This window comes from Miniopterus schreibersii, assembly GCF_964146895.1.
Source record: "Miniopterus schreibersii genome assembly, chromosome: 16".
NCBI classification, from domain to species: domain Eukaryota; kingdom Metazoa; phylum Chordata; class Mammalia; order Chiroptera; family Miniopteridae; genus Miniopterus; species Miniopterus schreibersii.
This window is the reverse complement of record NC_138116.1, coordinates 18,269,474-18,286,809: the sequence shown is the minus strand read 5'-3', so window position 1 is coordinate 18,286,809 and position 17,336 is coordinate 18,269,474. Positions and strand designations below refer to the sequence as shown.

At 57.0% G+C, this 17,336-nt stretch overlaps 1 protein-coding gene across 2 annotated transcripts; it reads left to right on the top strand.

Moving 5' to 3' along the window:
• The first annotated feature begins 242 nt into the window (after nt 1–242).
• XYLT2 (xylosyltransferase 2) lies at nt 243–13,951 on the top strand. Of its 2 annotated transcripts, none has more exons than XM_081161575.1 (11): nt 243–423; nt 6,614–7,106; nt 7,385–7,560; nt 7,825–8,027; nt 8,402–8,482; nt 8,670–8,886; nt 8,974–9,150; nt 9,408–9,670; nt 9,958–10,153; nt 10,726–11,059; nt 12,782–13,951. In XM_081161575.1, exons 1-11 carry the CDS (start codon nt 289–291, stop codon nt 13,102–13,104), a joined length of 2,598 nt encoding a protein of 865 aa, XP_081017701.1. In that variant the 5' UTR covers nt 243–288; the 3' UTR covers nt 13,105–13,951. The 2 variants fall into 2 exon arrangements, with proteins under 2 accessions (XP_081017701.1, XP_081017700.1); XM_081161574.1 differs by having other exon boundaries at nt 8,646–8,886.
• The last annotated feature ends 3,385 nt before the right edge of the window (nt 13,952–17,336 follow it).

The following is a 17,336-nucleotide window of genomic DNA, read 5'->3' as shown; positions in this document are numbered from 1 at the left end:
GGGAGTTGCGGGGCACAGAGTCCCAGCGCAGGAGGCCCACCGCGCCCCGCCCCGCGCCCACCGCGCCCCGCCCCGCGCCCACCGCGGCGCAGCGTGCGGCCCCGCGCCCCCAGGCCCCTCCCCCGGCCGGCCCGGCGCGGCGATTCGGGCCCGCGGGCCCCGCCCTCGGCCCCGGCCCGGCCCAGTGCGCGCCGGGCCCGCCTCCCGTGGGAGGAGCCTTCTCGGTCCTGCGCGCGCCCGCGGCCGGGTTGCAGGGCTGGGCGCGCGCCCCGCGTCTGGGGCAGGAAGATGGTGGCGAGCGCGCGGGTGCAGAAGCTGGTGCGGCGCTATAAGCTGGCGATCGCCACGGCGCTCGCCATCCTGCTGCTGCAGGGCCTGGTGGTGTGGAGCTTCAGCGGCCTGGAGGAGGAGGAGCCGGGCGAGGTGCTCCGACGGCGCTCGGGCGGGCTGGGCGCGAGGGCGCGCGGGGTCCTGGCGGGGCGGAGGGCGGCCGGGGCTGGGGAAGTGGGGCACGGGCCGCACGCGTGCTGGGCGCGGGCGGCGGCCTAAAGCTGGGGCATCCGACCCCTGGTGCCCCTTACCAGGCGGGCTTGGGGGGCTGCACGAGGGGCGGTGCGTGACCTGGAGGCCCGGGCCGCAGGCGGACAGGGGGCCGGAGCGGGAGGAGCGCGTCTTGGTGGGGTGGTCTCTGGCCCCGAGAGCGAGGAAGGTCAGGCGCGGGGAGCGGGACCGGGAGGCGGGGCTAGGCCTGAGCCGCGTCCGGGGTGGGGAGCCCCGGGCCAAACTTTCTGAAGTTGGGAGGGGGCGGGGGTGTGCGCGCCGTGGGCGGAGGCGCGAGGCCGAGGGACCCCGGGCGTCAGCGTCCAGAAGCGCCTGACGGGCAGCGGCCGGTGAAGTGGAAGTGGGGGGGTGGAACTCAGGGAGTGACCCCGAGGGAAAGACCTCGAGTGTCCCGAGGTGTGGCTTCCTTAGCCAAGCGATGCCAGGGGTCTGAAGAACCTGCATGGGTCTTCAGGAGGAGATGCCAGGGGAAGTGAGCTGGTGAGTCGACCTCAGGGAATTTGGGAGGGAGCCTCCTCTGGCTCCAAGGGAATGGGGACAGCAGCAGCTGGTTTAGCAGAACCCCAGGCCCTGGAGCAGGGGGTAGACCCGCCCTGCTCACTCCCAGGTCCCTGCGCCTCAGAGTCTGAGGTCTGTCACTCTTGGCTGACCATGGTTTCAGCTAGAGGCCCAGATATGTCCCTCCCAATGTGGTCAGAAAGAGTCCAGTGGGGTTGGGGCTGTCCTGGAAGGTCAGGAAGGATGGGCCAAATCCTGGCCCTAAGCTGTGGGCCAAAGGGCAGAGCTTCCCTGTGCCCACCCCACCCCCTGGGTTCTGGGGCTCTGGGGCAGGTTCTCTGCTTGCCATATCCTCTTGGGCCTCTCCACCCGGCAGGGTGAAGGCCAAAGGAACCCTGATGTCCACTTTCCCTTTGTGCATCTGGACAGTCTGGAAGGCCTGGTGTGGAGACTGGGAGAAAAGCTGTCCTTGCCTTTTTTGGGAAAACCAAAAGGTTAGGATGGTGAGGGGAGATGGGACATAGTTACGTGGGACCATAACTCCCACAGGAGCTGAGTGGGGGTGTGGAGGTGTCTCTGGGACATCTGAAGGGAGTGAGCTTGTTCTGTGTGGACCAGTGTGTAGGAGGAAGAGAATGTTTTGGGCCCAGTGTAAGAAGATTCTTTGGGCAGATGAGATATTCTAAATGGAAAGGGCTGCCAAGGCAGTTAGGGAGACCTTTGACCCTGGAGTATGTGAGTAGAGGCCAGTGACCTCTGGGGAGGGACATAGCAGGACACCTGAGGCTTCTTGGGAACAAATGTCCATGAGCTGCTGCATAACTCTGTGCGTCTCTGGATAGGCTGAGAGGTTGTCCAGACTTGAAGGTCCCTGCTGCCCTGGGGTGGATAACTGGGGCAGAACAGTGGTTGGGATCCCCCACCTTCCCACTTCCTCCTGGCAGAAGCTGATAGGGAAATACCGGACTGGAATGGCAAACAATCCTTGGTGACTGAACGACGGTATAGTCCAAGCAGCCCCCCTCAATAGCTACCTCACCAGACCTCAGGATTGCCAGGCAGCATAACCTAGTACTTAAGAAGGTGGGCACTGAAGTTGGACCGCCCCACGTCGCTGCACTATGTCCTATTCCAGCGCTGCTGCTAAGTACTGGTGTGACCACCGGCAAGTCACCTAACCTCTCCGTGTCTTATCAGTATCTCCCCTCACGATGGGGGTAATAATAGCACCTCTCTCCTTGGGTGATTGTAAAGATTAAATGAAAATGATGCCTGTGAAGTATTTGCAGGAATTCCTGGCATATGCTGAGCCTCAATAAATAACTCATTGTTATCTCAGCCCTGCACGTTGGCAGTAGGGATTCACTCATTCATTCATTCATTCATTCAACAAATATTTATTAAGTCCTACTTGGTACCAGGCACTATGCTAATACTGGACATACAGAAATAAAATAGACAGGGTCTCAGCCCTCATGGGCAGACAGTCCGCAAGGAGAGGCTGACAGTGAAAAGGAAACTCATTCTAATAACAGGAGGGCTGGTTTAGATCAGGTGGTCGGGGAAGGCCTCTGCAGAAAGTAGCATGTGAACTGAAGGAGCCAGTCAGCCTGGGAAAGAGGACAGAGTTTGGGCAGAAGGCCCTGAATTGAGTGGGCTCAGCTGCCTTCGAGGAATGGAAGGAGGGTGTGGTATGTTCCCTGGAGGAAGGTTCAGGAGTTAGTCCAGGGCACATCCTAGAGACCACAGTGAGGGGTGAGGGTTTTATTGTAAGTGCAGTGGGAAAGCCCAGACCGGGGTTACTCAGCCATGGGATCAGATGTGCATTTACGATGCACACTCTGCCCATCTATGGAGAGGGGCTAGAGTGGAGACCCGGGATGATCATTAACATCCGGAGAGCCACTTTATCGTTTTCAAAGCTTTCACAAACAGTGCCTTACCGCTTATTTTAAACTCAGTCTGAGAAGTCCAAAGGAGGTGGGGCTTGGGGTAGGCGGTCCTGTGTTCTCTTTCTCCCCGGCTCAGGATTCTGTGGAGCTGCAGAGCTGGGAAGTGGCAGAGGACTTCAAATGCCTCCTCAGTGGGGAAGAGGGGGCCTCAAAGGCCAGAAGGCATCCAGGTCAAAGGGCCAGTCCTCACCCTCAGTAATCAGAGGGGACCTGACCTCAGGGACTCTGACCTCAAGGACTACTGGGGTCAGCTCCTCTGTTAGCCCTGCTGCTGCCCATATGAACATGCCTGGGAGGGGGCAGGGCTGGGGGCTGGCCATCCACCAAAGATCATCTCCCCCCATTCCTCACTGCTGCCTCCTGGTCCCCCAGCCTCCTCTGGGATTGTCCTTCTCAGGGTCAGCCAGCTCCCTGCTGCAGTGCAGGGCACCAACATGCCCATCTCCTCCCGCATCCTGTCTCCCACCACAGCCAGCCTGGCCCTGTGCCCTGGACCTTGTCCTCCTGACCAGCTTCCTGACTCCCTGATACTGGCTTCCACCCTGAGAGCCCACAGCTCCTCTGCCATCTCTACCCACCTAAGCTGTCTGTTGTGTGGCTAAGTCAGACATTGCCAGATTGACATACACTCAGCTTAGTGGAGCTGCATTTACCTTTCCTGGGGGCTGCCCAGTTCAGGGTGCCCTCTTCAACGTGGGTACAGAATGGGGTCTGCTGCCTCCTCCCCAGCCTGCCTTTCCTCTTGCAGATGACTCTTCTCAGTTGGGAATAAACACTCCCAGCTCTCATTGGGTGCCTCTCAAGAGATCAGAGGGCTAGCTGGGTGCCGGCTGTAAAGGGCATGGGTGCTAGCTTGGCGGGATGGGGCTCTCGCCCTAAGATGGCTGTCGGCCTGACATGTAAGGTGCCGTGCTCCGACAGGGAAGAGGAAGGAGGTCCTGGGAAGGTGAGGGGCAGAGAAAAACCAACACAACAGAGTCTAAAGTGTCTGAGGGCCTTGAGCCCTCTCCTGACATCACATTTGACTAGGTCCAACTTCCCTTCCAGTCATAAGAGTAATCCAATGCTAGCCTATGAGGAGAGCTTTACATTCATTTATTCATTTATTCATCCAACAAATATTTACTGAGTGTGTGCCATTGCCAGACATTCTGGGCTCTCAGGATATATCAGTGAACAAAACAAGCCCTGTCCTGAAGCTTATATTCTTGGAAGGGGAGGGACACAGAATAACAATATAAATACATTGTAGGGTGAGAGAAGGCATAAGTGCTGTGGGGAAAGTAAAGCCAAGGATGAGGGAGGGCTGGAGTTTTAGATACAATGTTACAGTGGGCCTTACGGAGAAGGTACCACCTGAGCAAGAATGAGCTGAGGAGACACCTGGGGGCGGGGAACATTCCAGGCACTGGGCTGGCAGGTGTGGCGGTGATGGAGGCAGTGAGAAGTGATCTGATTCCAGAGTTAGCTACCTTCTTTTAAGTTTTTTTTTAATCCTCACCGGAGGATATGCTTTTACTAATTTTAGAGAGAGAGAGGAAGGGAGAGGAAGAAAGAAAGAGAAACATTGATTGGTCGCCTCCCATACACGCCGTGACCAGGGATTGAACCCGTGATCCTTCAGTGAATGGGACAACCCTCCAGCCAACTGAGCCACACCGGCCAGGCCTGTAGTTACCTTGAAGGTAACCCCAACAGGAATTACTGATGATCAGTTGGATGTGTGATATGATGGAAGCAAGAGTCAAAGATGACTCCTGAAAGGTTTTGGCCTGAGCAACGTGAAGGATGGAGTCGCCGTTCGCTGAGCTGGTGACTAGGGAGGAAGATGAGGAGTTGACTTTTGGACTTGTGGGGTTGGCAGGGCTGTCAAGCTCCCAAGGGAGATGTCAAGAGGGTGGGCAGTTAAAAACCTGAAGGTTCAAGGGAGCAATCCAGGCCAGATGGAGAAACCTGGGAGTGGATGGAGTTCAGAGACTAACAGAGATCCCCTGTGGAGCTGGGACAAGGAAAGGCCCCGGGAGCCTTGAGAGAGAGGAAGGCTCAGCCAAGAAAGCTGACGAGTGGCCATGAGAGGGCATCCTGGAAGCCAGGTGAGGAGGGTGCTTCCAGAAGAGGCTGGGCTCCAGTAAGCCGTGCTACTGAAAGGCCAGGCCATAAAGGACTCGTTGAGCATGTGGAGTGGGGGGCAGGGGAGTGGGGAGCAGGGGAGGGGAGGGGGAGACCCATGGAATGGGTTGAGAGAGAATGGCGAGAGCAAAAGGGGGACCGCTAGTGGAGCCAGCTCCTTCTAGCTGTGTTATCTCATGTCCTTTCTCATTTGCTACACTTCCCTTCGGTATTTTACAGCTGAGGGAGCATGCTCAGGGAAGGTAGGTGAGTGGCCGAGCTAGGTGTGGAGCCCTGGGGACTCCAGAGTAGTCACACAGTGCCTCTTGCTTTTCCTCTTCTGTGTCGCATCCACCAGGCACCACCCAGATGCCCCCTGTGTGCCAGCTACTCCACCAGGCACTGGGGAGATGGGGTTGACACAACGGTCTCCCCCAGCAGCTCCACCTGTGAGAGGAACGTCCCGCTCTGGGGCAAACGGGATGGCTTCATACAAGGAGACCTGGAGGGGTGGATGGGATCTGGTCAGGCAGGGGAGGGGGGCAGAGAGAGCTGGGGAAGAGGGTGGGTACATATGCCTTTCAGGTGTGACCGGGCCACCTTTGAGAAGAGGCAGCAGGTTCCAGAAAGCGGGGTGTGGCAGCCATGAAGGCCCACCACTCAGATTTCCTTCCAGAAAGCCTGCTGGGAGAAGCATTTAGCTGCCAGCCTCCAGCTGCGGGTGTCCTCATGCTCGGTCTTGGCCTTCCAGCCCGGGCAGCCCCAGCTGTGCAGAGCATGCAGTGGTGCCAGGGTTCACATCTACGGGCTGTCTTTGCACTGGTTTCGCATGAGCCAGCCCAGGCTCCCTCCCTGTAGCCCTGAAGCTCTTCCTCCCTCCCGGTCTATAGGCTGGGCCTTCCCTCCATCGTCCACAGCAGGTGTTACTCCCACTGAGAACCTTGCGTTCTGACTGTCTTGGTCTCTGTTTCCGAGAACCCAACCAGTGTGGGGTCTCAGGTTTCCCCTCTACCCTCTCCACCGAGCAAGACCCCCTCTCTCGGTCATGGCCTCGGTGGCGCAGCCGCATGGAAATGCTACAGGCAGAAGAATGCTTTCCTTCTGTTCCTTCCCAGCTAAGCCGGGGTGGGAGTGGACACTCTTATGTCCTCTGCAGGGTCTCCGCACCCTTCTCTTGTGACATATGTGGACATGTATCACATCTGCTGAGAAAGTGGTACTGAGTCCAAAGCACAAGGGAGACACAGAGCCCCGTGATCTGTGCCATGGTGGGGCTGTGGGTGCGGTGGTGCGGCGGAGGGAGGACTGCGCTTCTCAGCCAGCTGGTCCGGGAGGACTCCCGGTGGAAGTGCTATTCGAGCCGAGTCCTCAGGTGAACAGAACTTCTCTAGGTAAAGGGAAGCAGGGGCTTCTAGGCCGGAGGCCAGAGGGGAGCTACAGGAGCAGGAGGAGAGCAACTGTCCCGGTGACCTGTGCCTGCCTGTCTCTTACAGAAAGGAAGACAGAGGAAGCCTCGGCCACTGGACCCCGGCGAGGGCTCCAAGGACACAGACAGTTCAGCTGGGCGGCGGGGCAGCGCCAGCAGAAGGCATGGGCGCTGGCGGGGCCGTGCCGAGAGCCCGGGTGTGCCCGTGGCCAAAGTGGTGCGGGCAGTTACCAGCCGGCACAGAGCTAGCCGGAGGGTCCCTCCCGCCCCACCCCCAGAGGCCCCTGGCCGCCAGAACCTGAGTGGGGCGGCAGCCGGGGAGGCCCTGGTTGGGGCAGCTGGCTTCCCACCACAGGGAGACACAGGAAGTGTGGAGGGTGCCCCGCAGCCCACAGACAATGCCTTCACCCCCAAGTGCGAGATTTTGGGCAAGGACGCGCTGTCTGCCCTCGCCCGGGCCAGCTCCAAGCAGTGCCAGCAAGAGATCGCCAATGTGGTGTGCCTGCACCAGGCCGGAAGCCTCATGCCCAAGGCTGTGCCCCGGCACTGCCAACTGGCTGGTAAGAGACAGGCATGGGTGGAGAGGTGGCAGCCCCAGGAAGTGACATGGCAAGGATCCCACCCCCATTCCTCAGAGGAAGAAAGCTCAGAGGGGCCCACCTCCCTTGCCTAGCTGGTGATAAGTACACTAAGTGGCAGAGGCAGACCTGGGACCCAGGAGCGTTGGACTCCAAGCCAAGGATTCTTCCTTTGGAAGGCAGGCAGCTCCCTCTTCCCATCTGACCTCCAGCCTGAGACCTGGAGAGGGACCTCACTGATGCCCCTACTCTCTACTCAGGGAAGATGAACCCCGGCATCCAGTGGGATGAGGCCCGGGCCCAGCAGCCCATGGAGGGCCCCCCAGTACGAATTGCCTACATGCTGGTGGTTCATGGCCGGGCCATCCGCCAGCTGAAACGTCTCCTCAAGGCTGTCTACCATGAGCAGCACTTCTTTTATATCCACGTGGACAAGGTACAGTGGGGGGACCAAGGGTTCTGAGTAAGCAAAGCGGAGACCCAGAAGGTCACGAACAGACAGGGGTTCTGACCTGCTTGGGTAGCCTAGACTTAGGGAAACAGGCCTAGAATAGGGGAGCGGCCAGCACAGGTGATGTGTGTGCTCTCCATTCCATGTCACTTGTACTCTGTCCCGGGGTCGGGGTGGGGTAGGTGAGGAGGTTGTAATGCTGGGGGCCACCTGCAGCTGCTGAGAATATCTACTCCCCCATCCCTCTAGCGCTCCAACTACCTGCACCGGGAGGTGGTGGAGCTGGCCCAGCACTATGATAATATTCGGGTGACGCCCTGGCGTATGGTCACCATCTGGGGCGGGGCCAGCCTGCTGAGGATGTATCTGCGGAGCATGCAGGACCTGCTGGAGGTGCCTGGCTGGGCCTGGGACTTCTTCATCAACCTCAGTGCCACCGACTACCCAACCAGGTGTGGGGTGGTGCTCTGAACCCTCCAGATGGGAGGGGGCCATCTGGGCACTCAGGTTGGGGGGTCCTTGGCCCCAGCCATGTTTTCGGGGAGGGGTTGGTGAATGATAATGTGAGGATTGAGAGTGATGAGATGGGGAGGAGGAGGCAGAGGTGTGTACTGTGGGTGCTGGGTCAGACAGCAAGGGGTGCAGGAAGGATGGGTGGTCTTTCTCAGGGGTCTTAGGTTCCCACCACCCCATAGCATTGACCTGGGGTAGGGCACATGGCCAGGAGGCCAAGAGATGAAGGTAATGAGGGCTGGAGGGAGTCTGCTCTAGGCCAGTGACTGAGCAACCCCTCACACACACTGTCCACACCGCATTCCCTCTCCAGGACCAACGAAGAGCTGGTGGCTTTCCTGTCCAAGAACCGGGACAAGAATTTCCTCAAGTCACATGGCAGGGACAACTCCAGGTGAGGGGGTGGGGAAGGAGGCCCTGGCCCTGGGGTCTCAACGCAGTCCCTCCAGCAAAGCAATCACAGATGGGTGCCCAGCAAACCAATCACAGATGGAGGAGAGGAGTGCTGGTTCTTAGGTGGATAGGAGAGTCTGGACCCCACCCTACGCAACCCCCAGCCTTGGCTGGTCTGCTACCCACAGGTTCATCAAGAAACAGGGCCTGGACCGGCTCTTCCATGAATGTGACTCGCACATGTGGCGCCTGGGAGAACGGCAGATCCCGGCCGGCATCGTGGTGGACGGCGGCTCTGACTGGTTCGTGCTCACGCGTAGCTTCGTGGAGTACGTGGTGTACACAGATGACCCACTGGTGGCCCAGCTGCGCCAGTTCTACACCTACACACTGCTCCCAGCCGAGGTAGGTGACCTGGGCCCTCACCCAGGCCAGGGAGGGAGCATCGTGGGTGCCCACAGCTCACCTTCCACCCTGCCCTGCCACCCACAGTCCTTCTTCCACACGGTGCTGGAGAATAGCCCGGCCTGCGAGAGCCTTGTGGACAACAACCTGCGGGTCACCAACTGGAACCGCAAGCTGGGCTGCAAGTGCCAGTACAAGCACATTGTGGACTGGTGCGGCTGCTCCCCCAATGACTTCAAGCCACAGGACTTCCTACGGCTGCAGGTGCTTCCCCAGGGCCCCCAGACGCTCCCTTGCTAGGGCCTTACCCAGGTCTTTCACCAGGGTGAGAAAGGATCCAGAGTGGGCCAATCAGAGGAGCTGGGGCCTTCACCTCAAGCAGCCCTCGGGGCTCTGGGGTTTCTGTGGCGGCAGGAAAAGCCCCAGAGGCCGATCTCTGGGCAGTGCTGGGAGGGACCCCTCCCCTGCTGTGCTCTCTGGGACCTCCAGACCCTTTACCCTGCTTGCCTCTCCCACTCCAGCAAGTCTCCAGACCCACCTTCTTTGCCCGGAAGTTTGAGTCCACTGTGAACCAGGAGGTACTGGAAATCCTGGACTTCCACCTGTATGGCAGCTACCCCCCCGGCACGCCAGCCCTCAAGGCCTACTGGGAGAACATCTACGATGTGGCCGATGGCCCCAGTGGGCTCAGTGATGTCATGCTCACCGCTTACACCGCCTTTGCCCGCCTCAGCCTGCACCATGCCGCCACCACTGCGCCTGCACCGGCCACCTCACTGTGCAGGTGAGACCTTCTTCTGTCATATTACAGGCCCTCAAGATGTGGTGACTTAGGGGGAAGCCAATCAGAAAGATCCAGCCCCTGGCCCCATGGAGTTCCCAGTCTAAGGCAGGGGAAAGTGTAACTAAAACACAGATGCCAAGAGCCAGGCACATAGGTGCTGTGGGTGTGAGATTTGGGGCAAAGGAAATGCCTGTGAATGGGACTCCCCAGAGCCCCCTCCCTGGGACTCCAGACCAAGTTGGATATGCTGATGGCATCTCCCTTTTTCCCTGCTGGAACCTTCTTAGGTTTGAGCCCAGGGGCTTGCCGTCCAGTGTGCACCTGTATTTCTATGACGACCATTTCCAGGGCTACCTGGTGACGCAGGAGGTGCAGCCCTCAGTCCAAGGGCCAGCAGAGACGCTTGAGATGTGGCTGATGCCCCGGGGGTCGCTGAAGCTGTTGGGGCGCAGTGACCAGGCCAGCCGGCTCCAGAGTTTGGAGGTGGGACACCTGACCCCCAGCAAGACTCAGAGTAGTGGGAAGACACTAAGGGAGGGGCCTTTCAGGACTGGGTTCATGGGCTCTTCTTTCCTAGTGATGGCAGCCTTGGCAATGCCTCATGCACGTGCCTGGGTCACCCCGGCATGCAGCTCCCCCCTGGGGTGCACAGAGGACACGCAGGGATCAGAGAGGGGACTGTAGTTCCACTATAATGTAGCCTCATCTAAGCTACAAGGATTTTCTTCTAGAGGGACTTGGACATTCCATTCAGGCCATAGGTTAGGCTTTTGAATGTCTCTAGGTCTCTTTCTCAGAGGCCTTGGCTTCATGTGGGGATGGTCTCTGGGCTGGACTTTGAACCTTGTCTCTGCCTTCCTGCCCCACCATTGCAGAGCAGGTCAGAATGGGAGCCTAGAACAAATTCTAGTCCAATATCTTCATTTTGCTGGTTGGGAAAATGAGACCCAGAAGGAAAGAGTGACTAGCTCAAGGTCACACAGTGCGTTAGAGGCAGCATCAGAGTAGAGAGGACTTTTCCCCAGGCTCTTGCCCAGCTGCTTCTCTCCCTACAGGTTGGCACCGAGTGGGACCCCAAAGAGCGTCTTTTCCGGAACTTTGGGGGGTTGCTGGGACCACTGGATGAGCCTGTGGCCATGCAGCGCTGGGCCCGGGGCCCCAACCTCACAGCCACCGTGGTGTGGATAGACCCCACCTATGTGGTCGCCACGTCTTACGACATTGTGGTAGACGCAGAGACAGAGGTTACCCAGTACAAGCCCCCACTGAGCCGGCCCCTGCGGCCAGGGGCCTGGACTGTTCGACTGCTTCAATTTTGGGAACCCCTGGGTGAGACCCGCTTCCTCGTGCTGCCCTTGACCTTCAACCGCAAACTACCTCTCAGGAAAGGTAAGGACCTAGTTCCCAAATGATGCCCAGAAGCCAGGGAGGTGACCCCAAGAAGCTGACCATCAGAGCTGACCCCCATCTACAGAAGGGGAAGGGGGAAGGTTGGGATCTTGGTCATCTGCCCCTGAGTATCCTAGGGCTCTGCTGTGGTATGAAAGGGGAGCTTTGGAGTCAGGTAGACTTGGCTTTGGGACATAGCTCTGACACTTTAATTGGGCTTTTATCCTTGGCAATCTATTTCCTGAGCCTCAGTCTTAATATGTGTAAAGTAGGAGAAATAGAACTGTTGGAGACCTCCTGGGTGCACTGAACACAAATCCACTCAAACTAGCTCAAATAAAAAGGGGGGAATTATTGGAAGAATGCAGGGCTGTGTCCCTCAGGCCCCAGGAGATGTCTCAGGTCTCACTGGAACCAAGGGTGCTTTCTCAGTCTCTCAGGCCCTCCTGTCCCTTGTCCTGTCCTCTCTGTGTGTCAGCCTCAGGCTCTGGCTTCCTGATACATGATACATGGCCTCTCAGGGCAACAGAGACTGACCAGGGCCTCTTGGTCCCCAAGTTCTACATCTGATTGTGTGGCTCAGTGGGCAGGGTCACATGGCCTTCCACCCACTTGGCTGAGGCTAAGGGAGCAGACTCTGAACACAGGTGTAGGCTGCAGGTTCCCTCAAGGGGTCCTACGTCTCCCAAGTAACTACCCCTGGGAGACATTCAGGTTGAGTATGTGGGTAAAAGTGGCAGGTATGCAGTAGGTAGGTAGACGTTTCCTTCCTCTGGCCACATGCTATCACAGAGAAGGTGGGTCAGACTGTGGGTAACCCAGAGGAGGGTAGAGTAGTGGGGGGGCTGTGGCAGGTCCAGAGCAGGCAGCTGCACCCCTGCTTTCCCAGGACTAACAGCCTGGTGGAGGGCATGAAGGAGGAATGGAAGCCAGCTTTACAGCAGGACGGTGTTGGAGCTGATCCTTGAACAAGCTGTATTTTTTATTTTTATTATTATTATTATTATTATTTAAATATATCTTTATTGATTTCAGAGAGAGGAAAGGAGAGGGAGAGAGAGAGATAGAAACATCAATGATCAGAGAGTCATTGATCAGCTACAGCCCGCAACCCGGGCATGTGCCTTGACCGGGAATTGAACCCTGATCGCCTGGATCCTAGGTCGACGCTTAACCACTGAGCCACGCCCGGCTGGGCAACAAGCTGTATTTTTTAGACAGAGCGGTATTCTAAGCTGAGGGAACGAAGTTGGCAGGTGTCTTGTGCATGAGGGAAACAGAGTGGAGCGGAGTAGGATGCAGGGGGTCGCAGGAAAGAAGGCTGGCGAAGCAAGCAGGGCCCCACAGCTGGAGGGCCTACGTCTGAGGCTTCCGATGGCTCTGGGGACCACTGGAGATGGTTGAGAAGGGGCAGGGGTCACACAAACCAGACCATTACGGGAAAGTTACCTTATTTTCTAAAGTGCCTCGAACCTACTATTTTACTTAATCCTCAAGTTGGGAATTCAGAGATGACTGTCTCAATTTTATATAAAACTAATGGTTTTACAGGCACAGAAAGTTCTAGAGAATAGCTTGAGATCACAGGTCACTAAGCAAGATGTGACTCAGTAGTAGAATTGGGACAGAAACTGGGGTGCCCAGACCTGACTCCCAGGGTCTGGCCTTCCTGGAATCCGTTGGGCCAGGTGTGCTGACTGCACTGTGCTCTTGTACCCCCAGATGATGCGAGCTGGCTACATGCCGGGCCCCCCCACAATGAGTACATGGAGCAGAGTTTCCAGGGCCTCAGTGGCATCCTGAACCTGCCTCAGCCAGAGCCCGCGGAGGAGGCTGCCCGGCGGCACGCCTTGCTCACAGGCCCGGAGCTTGAGGCCTGGACAGATGGGGAACTGAGCGAACTCTGGTCTGTGGCTGGACTATGTGCCACGGGCCCCTCTGCCTGCCCCTCCCTGGAGCTCTGCAGACTGACAAGCTGGAGCTCTCTGTTCCCCGACCCCAAATCTGAGCTGGGGCCTGTCAAAGCAGACGGGCGACTCAGGTAGCAGAGCCCCAGCCAGCACCTCCAGAAGACCTGGGGAATTGCACCTTACGGACGACAGAGGGATGTCCCCCAACAGGCAAGGACCAGAGGCCCAGGCAACACGCCCATGTCAGCTATCAAGAACCCGCACAGACGCAAGGAAGGGGGGCGTAGTATTTACTACTGCTGACGGCTCTGCTGGGGACCAGACGGTGGCATGAATGTGGGGAGAAGGGCTCCAGTTTCCACACCCCACTCTTCCAAACCTTCTCTATTTTTTTTTTTTAAAGGAAAATGGGTGGTGGTAGAGGAACTGGAAACAAAAGATGTGCAATAGGGCTCAGAGCAGCCCCAGGAAGTGGGCCATGGCTCTGGGGAGCAGGGGCCTGATGAGCCCATCTGCTGTTGCTCTGGAGGTGGGGCCTGCCTCACTCTCCAGGGCCTTGTCCCCCAGCCTGGGCCTGTGGTGCTCATGGCTGAGGCTCTGTAAGTGCCATGCCAGGCTCTGAGGCCCAGAGAACAGGTGATTGGGGGAGCACTGTAGAGCTGGACTCTAGTGGGACAGCCTCTCCTTTTGTAGCCAGGGGAACACAGAAGAGGGGGTGGGGCTGGTTCTAGGGCTTTCCAGCATGCCCTGCTCCCCGATGGGAAAGGCAGGGCACCAGGGCCTACTGAGACCAATGCAGAGTCTCCCAGGTACCCAGAACTGCAAGCAGGGCCTGGGCTCCTGCCCTGAAGGGGCGAGCCCTCATGAGCAGCATGGGAAGACTCTGTCAGGGCTCTCAGAAGAACCTGGAGCAGCATTGTGCCTGAAGCTCAGTGTGAAGTCTGAAATATGCAACAGAAGAAATATATCTCTATGTCTCTAAGCCGAGCCTCTGTGTTTTTCCTCCTGGGTGTCAGGGAGCCATCACTCTTAGGCCTGCTCCTAAAATTCTTGGCTGGTACTTTGGTAGCGACAAGGTAGAGGTATCATCCCAAAGAGTGGCAACAGCTTAGAATCTATCTGAGAACCAGAAGGGATGCAAGAACCCATCTAATTCAGCTCCATCTTTTTCAGAGGGGTAAAGAGGCCCAGAGAGGCTCAGAAATGTCCTCATTGCCACCTAGTAATGTCAGCAGGAGAGCCAGTTCAGTTCCTGAGAGTCCTGACCCAGCCGCCAGGCCAAGGCAGATGTTGGCTGCTGTGGTGTCCCCAGGGCCCATTCCAGAATCCCTCCTCACTCTGCTTTCCGCCCAGCCCTGAGTATGGAGCACCCCCAGGAACAGAGGCGATCCCAGCCACAGTCTACGGGTTACCTTTGGAACTTGTCCTCTTAGGGGCAGGAGCAGCAGTGGCTTGGGTCCCTGGCCACTGCCCTGAGGCCTGGGACGGCTGTGCTGGAAAGGGTCATCCAGCTTCCCCCCTTTTCTCAAGGCCTTTTCTCCTCCTACCAGTAAGGGCTTTCAGTATCTCCTTCACCTTCACGTGGGAGTGAGGGTGAAGAGTTCTCAGACCTTTATCAGCCAGCTCAGCCTGGGGAACAAAGGGCTCAGTTCCTGCCCTGGCTGCCACATGTGAAGTTTTCCCAGTTGCCAGGAGAGGGCACCCCTGACCACCAGTAACAACACAGGTTTTCCATTATTTTAGCCACTGTGCTGACCCTTTGTGCAGTATCTCATTTAATCCTCAGAATCCTTTGAGGCAGACACTTTTATTATCTTCATTTAGGACATCATGAAACTGAAGTGAGCTCAAAGTCATAGCTATTAGGTGGTGGCAGCAGGTTTTATTTTTATTTTTTTAAAAAATATATCTTTATTGATTTCAGAGAGAGGAAAGGAGAGGGAGAGAGAGAGATAGAAACATCAATGATGAGAGAGTCATTGATCGAACCCTCAACCCGGGCATGTGCCCTGACCGGAATCAAACCCTGATCGCCTGGATCCTAGGTCGATGCTCAACCGCTGAGCCACGCCCGGCCGGGCCGGTGGCAGCAGGTTTTAGATGGAGCAGGCCTCCCTGTCACTCTTCACTACATCCTGCTTCAAGAGCAGGGACCTAACAGCAAGAACTCCAAAATAGTGTTTGGGTTCAGGGGCTAAGAGAACTGTTTTCTTCTGGCCCCTACTTTAGTGAACATTGGGAAGCTCTATTCTGGTTCTCTAGGGTATTTTTAACATCAAATCTGAGGTAAATAAAAAGAAATTAACAACTGGGTTCAGCATATTAGACCCAAGTAGTAAATATCAGAACATTTAGACCCCTAGCTAAGGACTCACAGACCAGCCTGCAAGTTTAACCCGGCTGTGGCTATGCTACTGTCAGGCTAGTATCAGTTTTCAGTCTTATTTTCTGAACTTGGGCGGTATAAGCACTCTCTGGTTCAGTCCCTGCCACTCCCACCCTGTCACACCAGGTTCTAGTTACTCATTGTCACCTGCACTTTTAGCCCAGTAAATTCTGATCCTAACTGAAGGTTCTGAGTTAATTGGCCTGAGGTGGAAACCCAACAATGGTCTGGGTTCAAAGCTCCCCCAAGCCATTCTAATTTGCAGGCCAGCCCCACCCCCATTGCTCTGGCGGCTTGCCTTGGCCCGTGAGTTAGAATCACTGCAGACCAGGAACCAGGCTCCACAGACTCCTGACAGGTTCAGAGGGCACGCTTGGTGGTAGAGGCCCTCCTCTCCTGTCCAGGTCATTGAAGCAACTGTTGAGTGCAGCTTCTCTGCCAGTAGTGTTTCCCATCCCCATCTTTCTGTAGGGTTAGCTCAGCCTAGGGTCTTGGGCTTATTAAGGCTTCTTTGAAATCCTCCCTTGGGGTCAAGATCAGGATTCCAGGCAGGTTGGACGTGGGGTAGTGGTGGGGGTGGGGGGGCCAGTTGGGGAAGGCTGGGACTCCAGAGCTGCACAATTCCTTTGGAGGGAGAGCCAGGGCTTTTGTATTTTGTGGTCCGAGTGCCCTGTTTCCAGGGCAACCATGGACACCTGGGTTCCATTAGTGGTGGAAGCCAAGACCAGAGGACAGCCAATTGGCATCCAGAGCCCAGGCCAATGGGAAATAGAATGGGGCAGAGTCAAGCTGGGAGGGAATCTGGGAATGAGAAGTGCAGAGATCTGGGCGAGTTGGAGCTCCCCTGGCTGGCTGTTGAGTTTAACAGAAGCCAAGCCTGTTCCCAGCCAACCCCTTCTCCTGAAGGAACCCTCGTGGCTGCCAGGCCTACAGGGGGAAGTACCATCTATGGGACACTATGTCATGGCATGCTATTGACCAGGACAAGCCAGGGCAGAAACCACAAAGCTAGAGAGCTGCTCACAGATACCCCAGCTCTGAATGAAGCTGCTCCTCTGGGCCAGGGTTCCTGGGTTGGGAGGTGGCCCTGGGCAGGGGCCTGGGGGTTGGGGTGGGAAGGAGAGCCAGTCTTGTGGCCCTGCTGGCTGTTTGTTTGTTTAATATATCTTTATTGATTTCAGAGAGAGGAAGGGAGAGAGAGAGAGAAACATCAATGATGAGTCACTGATCGGCTACCTCCTGCACTCCCCCAACTGGGGATCAAGCCCGCAACCTGGGCATGTGCCCTGACTGGGAATCGAACCTCGATCTCCTGGATCCTAGGTTGATGTTCAACTGCTGAGCCATGCCCAGCCAGGCTGGCTATTAAGGTCACTCAAGGACAATGCCCTTTCTTGGCACCCCTCTGCTACTGCTGCTCCACATGCAGAGATCATGGACAACAGCCTCCTAGCCATAGTTGTGGCTACTGGTACCTACTGCTGTCCCGTCCCATCCCACGGTGGGGGCAGGGACACTATAGGCCAGAAGCCCAGCCTCTTTATCTACAGGGTCCCCTGGAGCCAGACACCTGGGGAGAATGCTGTGTATGGTCTGTGATCCCTAAGGTCCCTGCCATGGGGGCGTCAATTTCTGATGCCACAGTCTATGATGGAGGAAGAGGGGCTGGCACCAGGAGTCTGAGTTCAGATTGTTGAGTCCTCCCTGCCTCCTCAGATCACTGTTTCTAAGGATGTCCACCCTTGCCACAAGGTCCTTCCCTTAGTCTGGCCCTCTGTAAAACTCCCTGCACAGATCACCCCTTCCCTGGGCTAAAGGAAGAGACGGGGTGCAGCTACTCTGATCTCCCTCAAAAATCTCTGCCTCAGGGAGTTCATGCAGTAGCAATGGGGAGCTGCCTGCACTGCAGTTTCCCCTCCATGTCAAGCTGATATTAGACCCAGCCAGGCCATTCATTCCTACCCCACTTCTGGAGCCGAAT

Coding starts and splice junctions, on each gene's coding strand:
- XYLT2 (XM_081161574.1), top strand. CDS start 289: ATGGTGGCGAGCGCGCGGGTGCAGAAGCTGGTGCGGCGCTATAAGCTG. Junction 7,561..7,824: donor TTTATATCCACGTGGACAAG/GTACAGTGGGGG, acceptor CCATCCCTCTAG/CGCTCCAACTACCTGCACCG. Junction 8,028..8,401: donor GCCACCGACTACCCAACCAG/GTGTGGGGTGGT, acceptor TTCCCTCTCCAG/GACCAACGAAGAGCTGGTGG.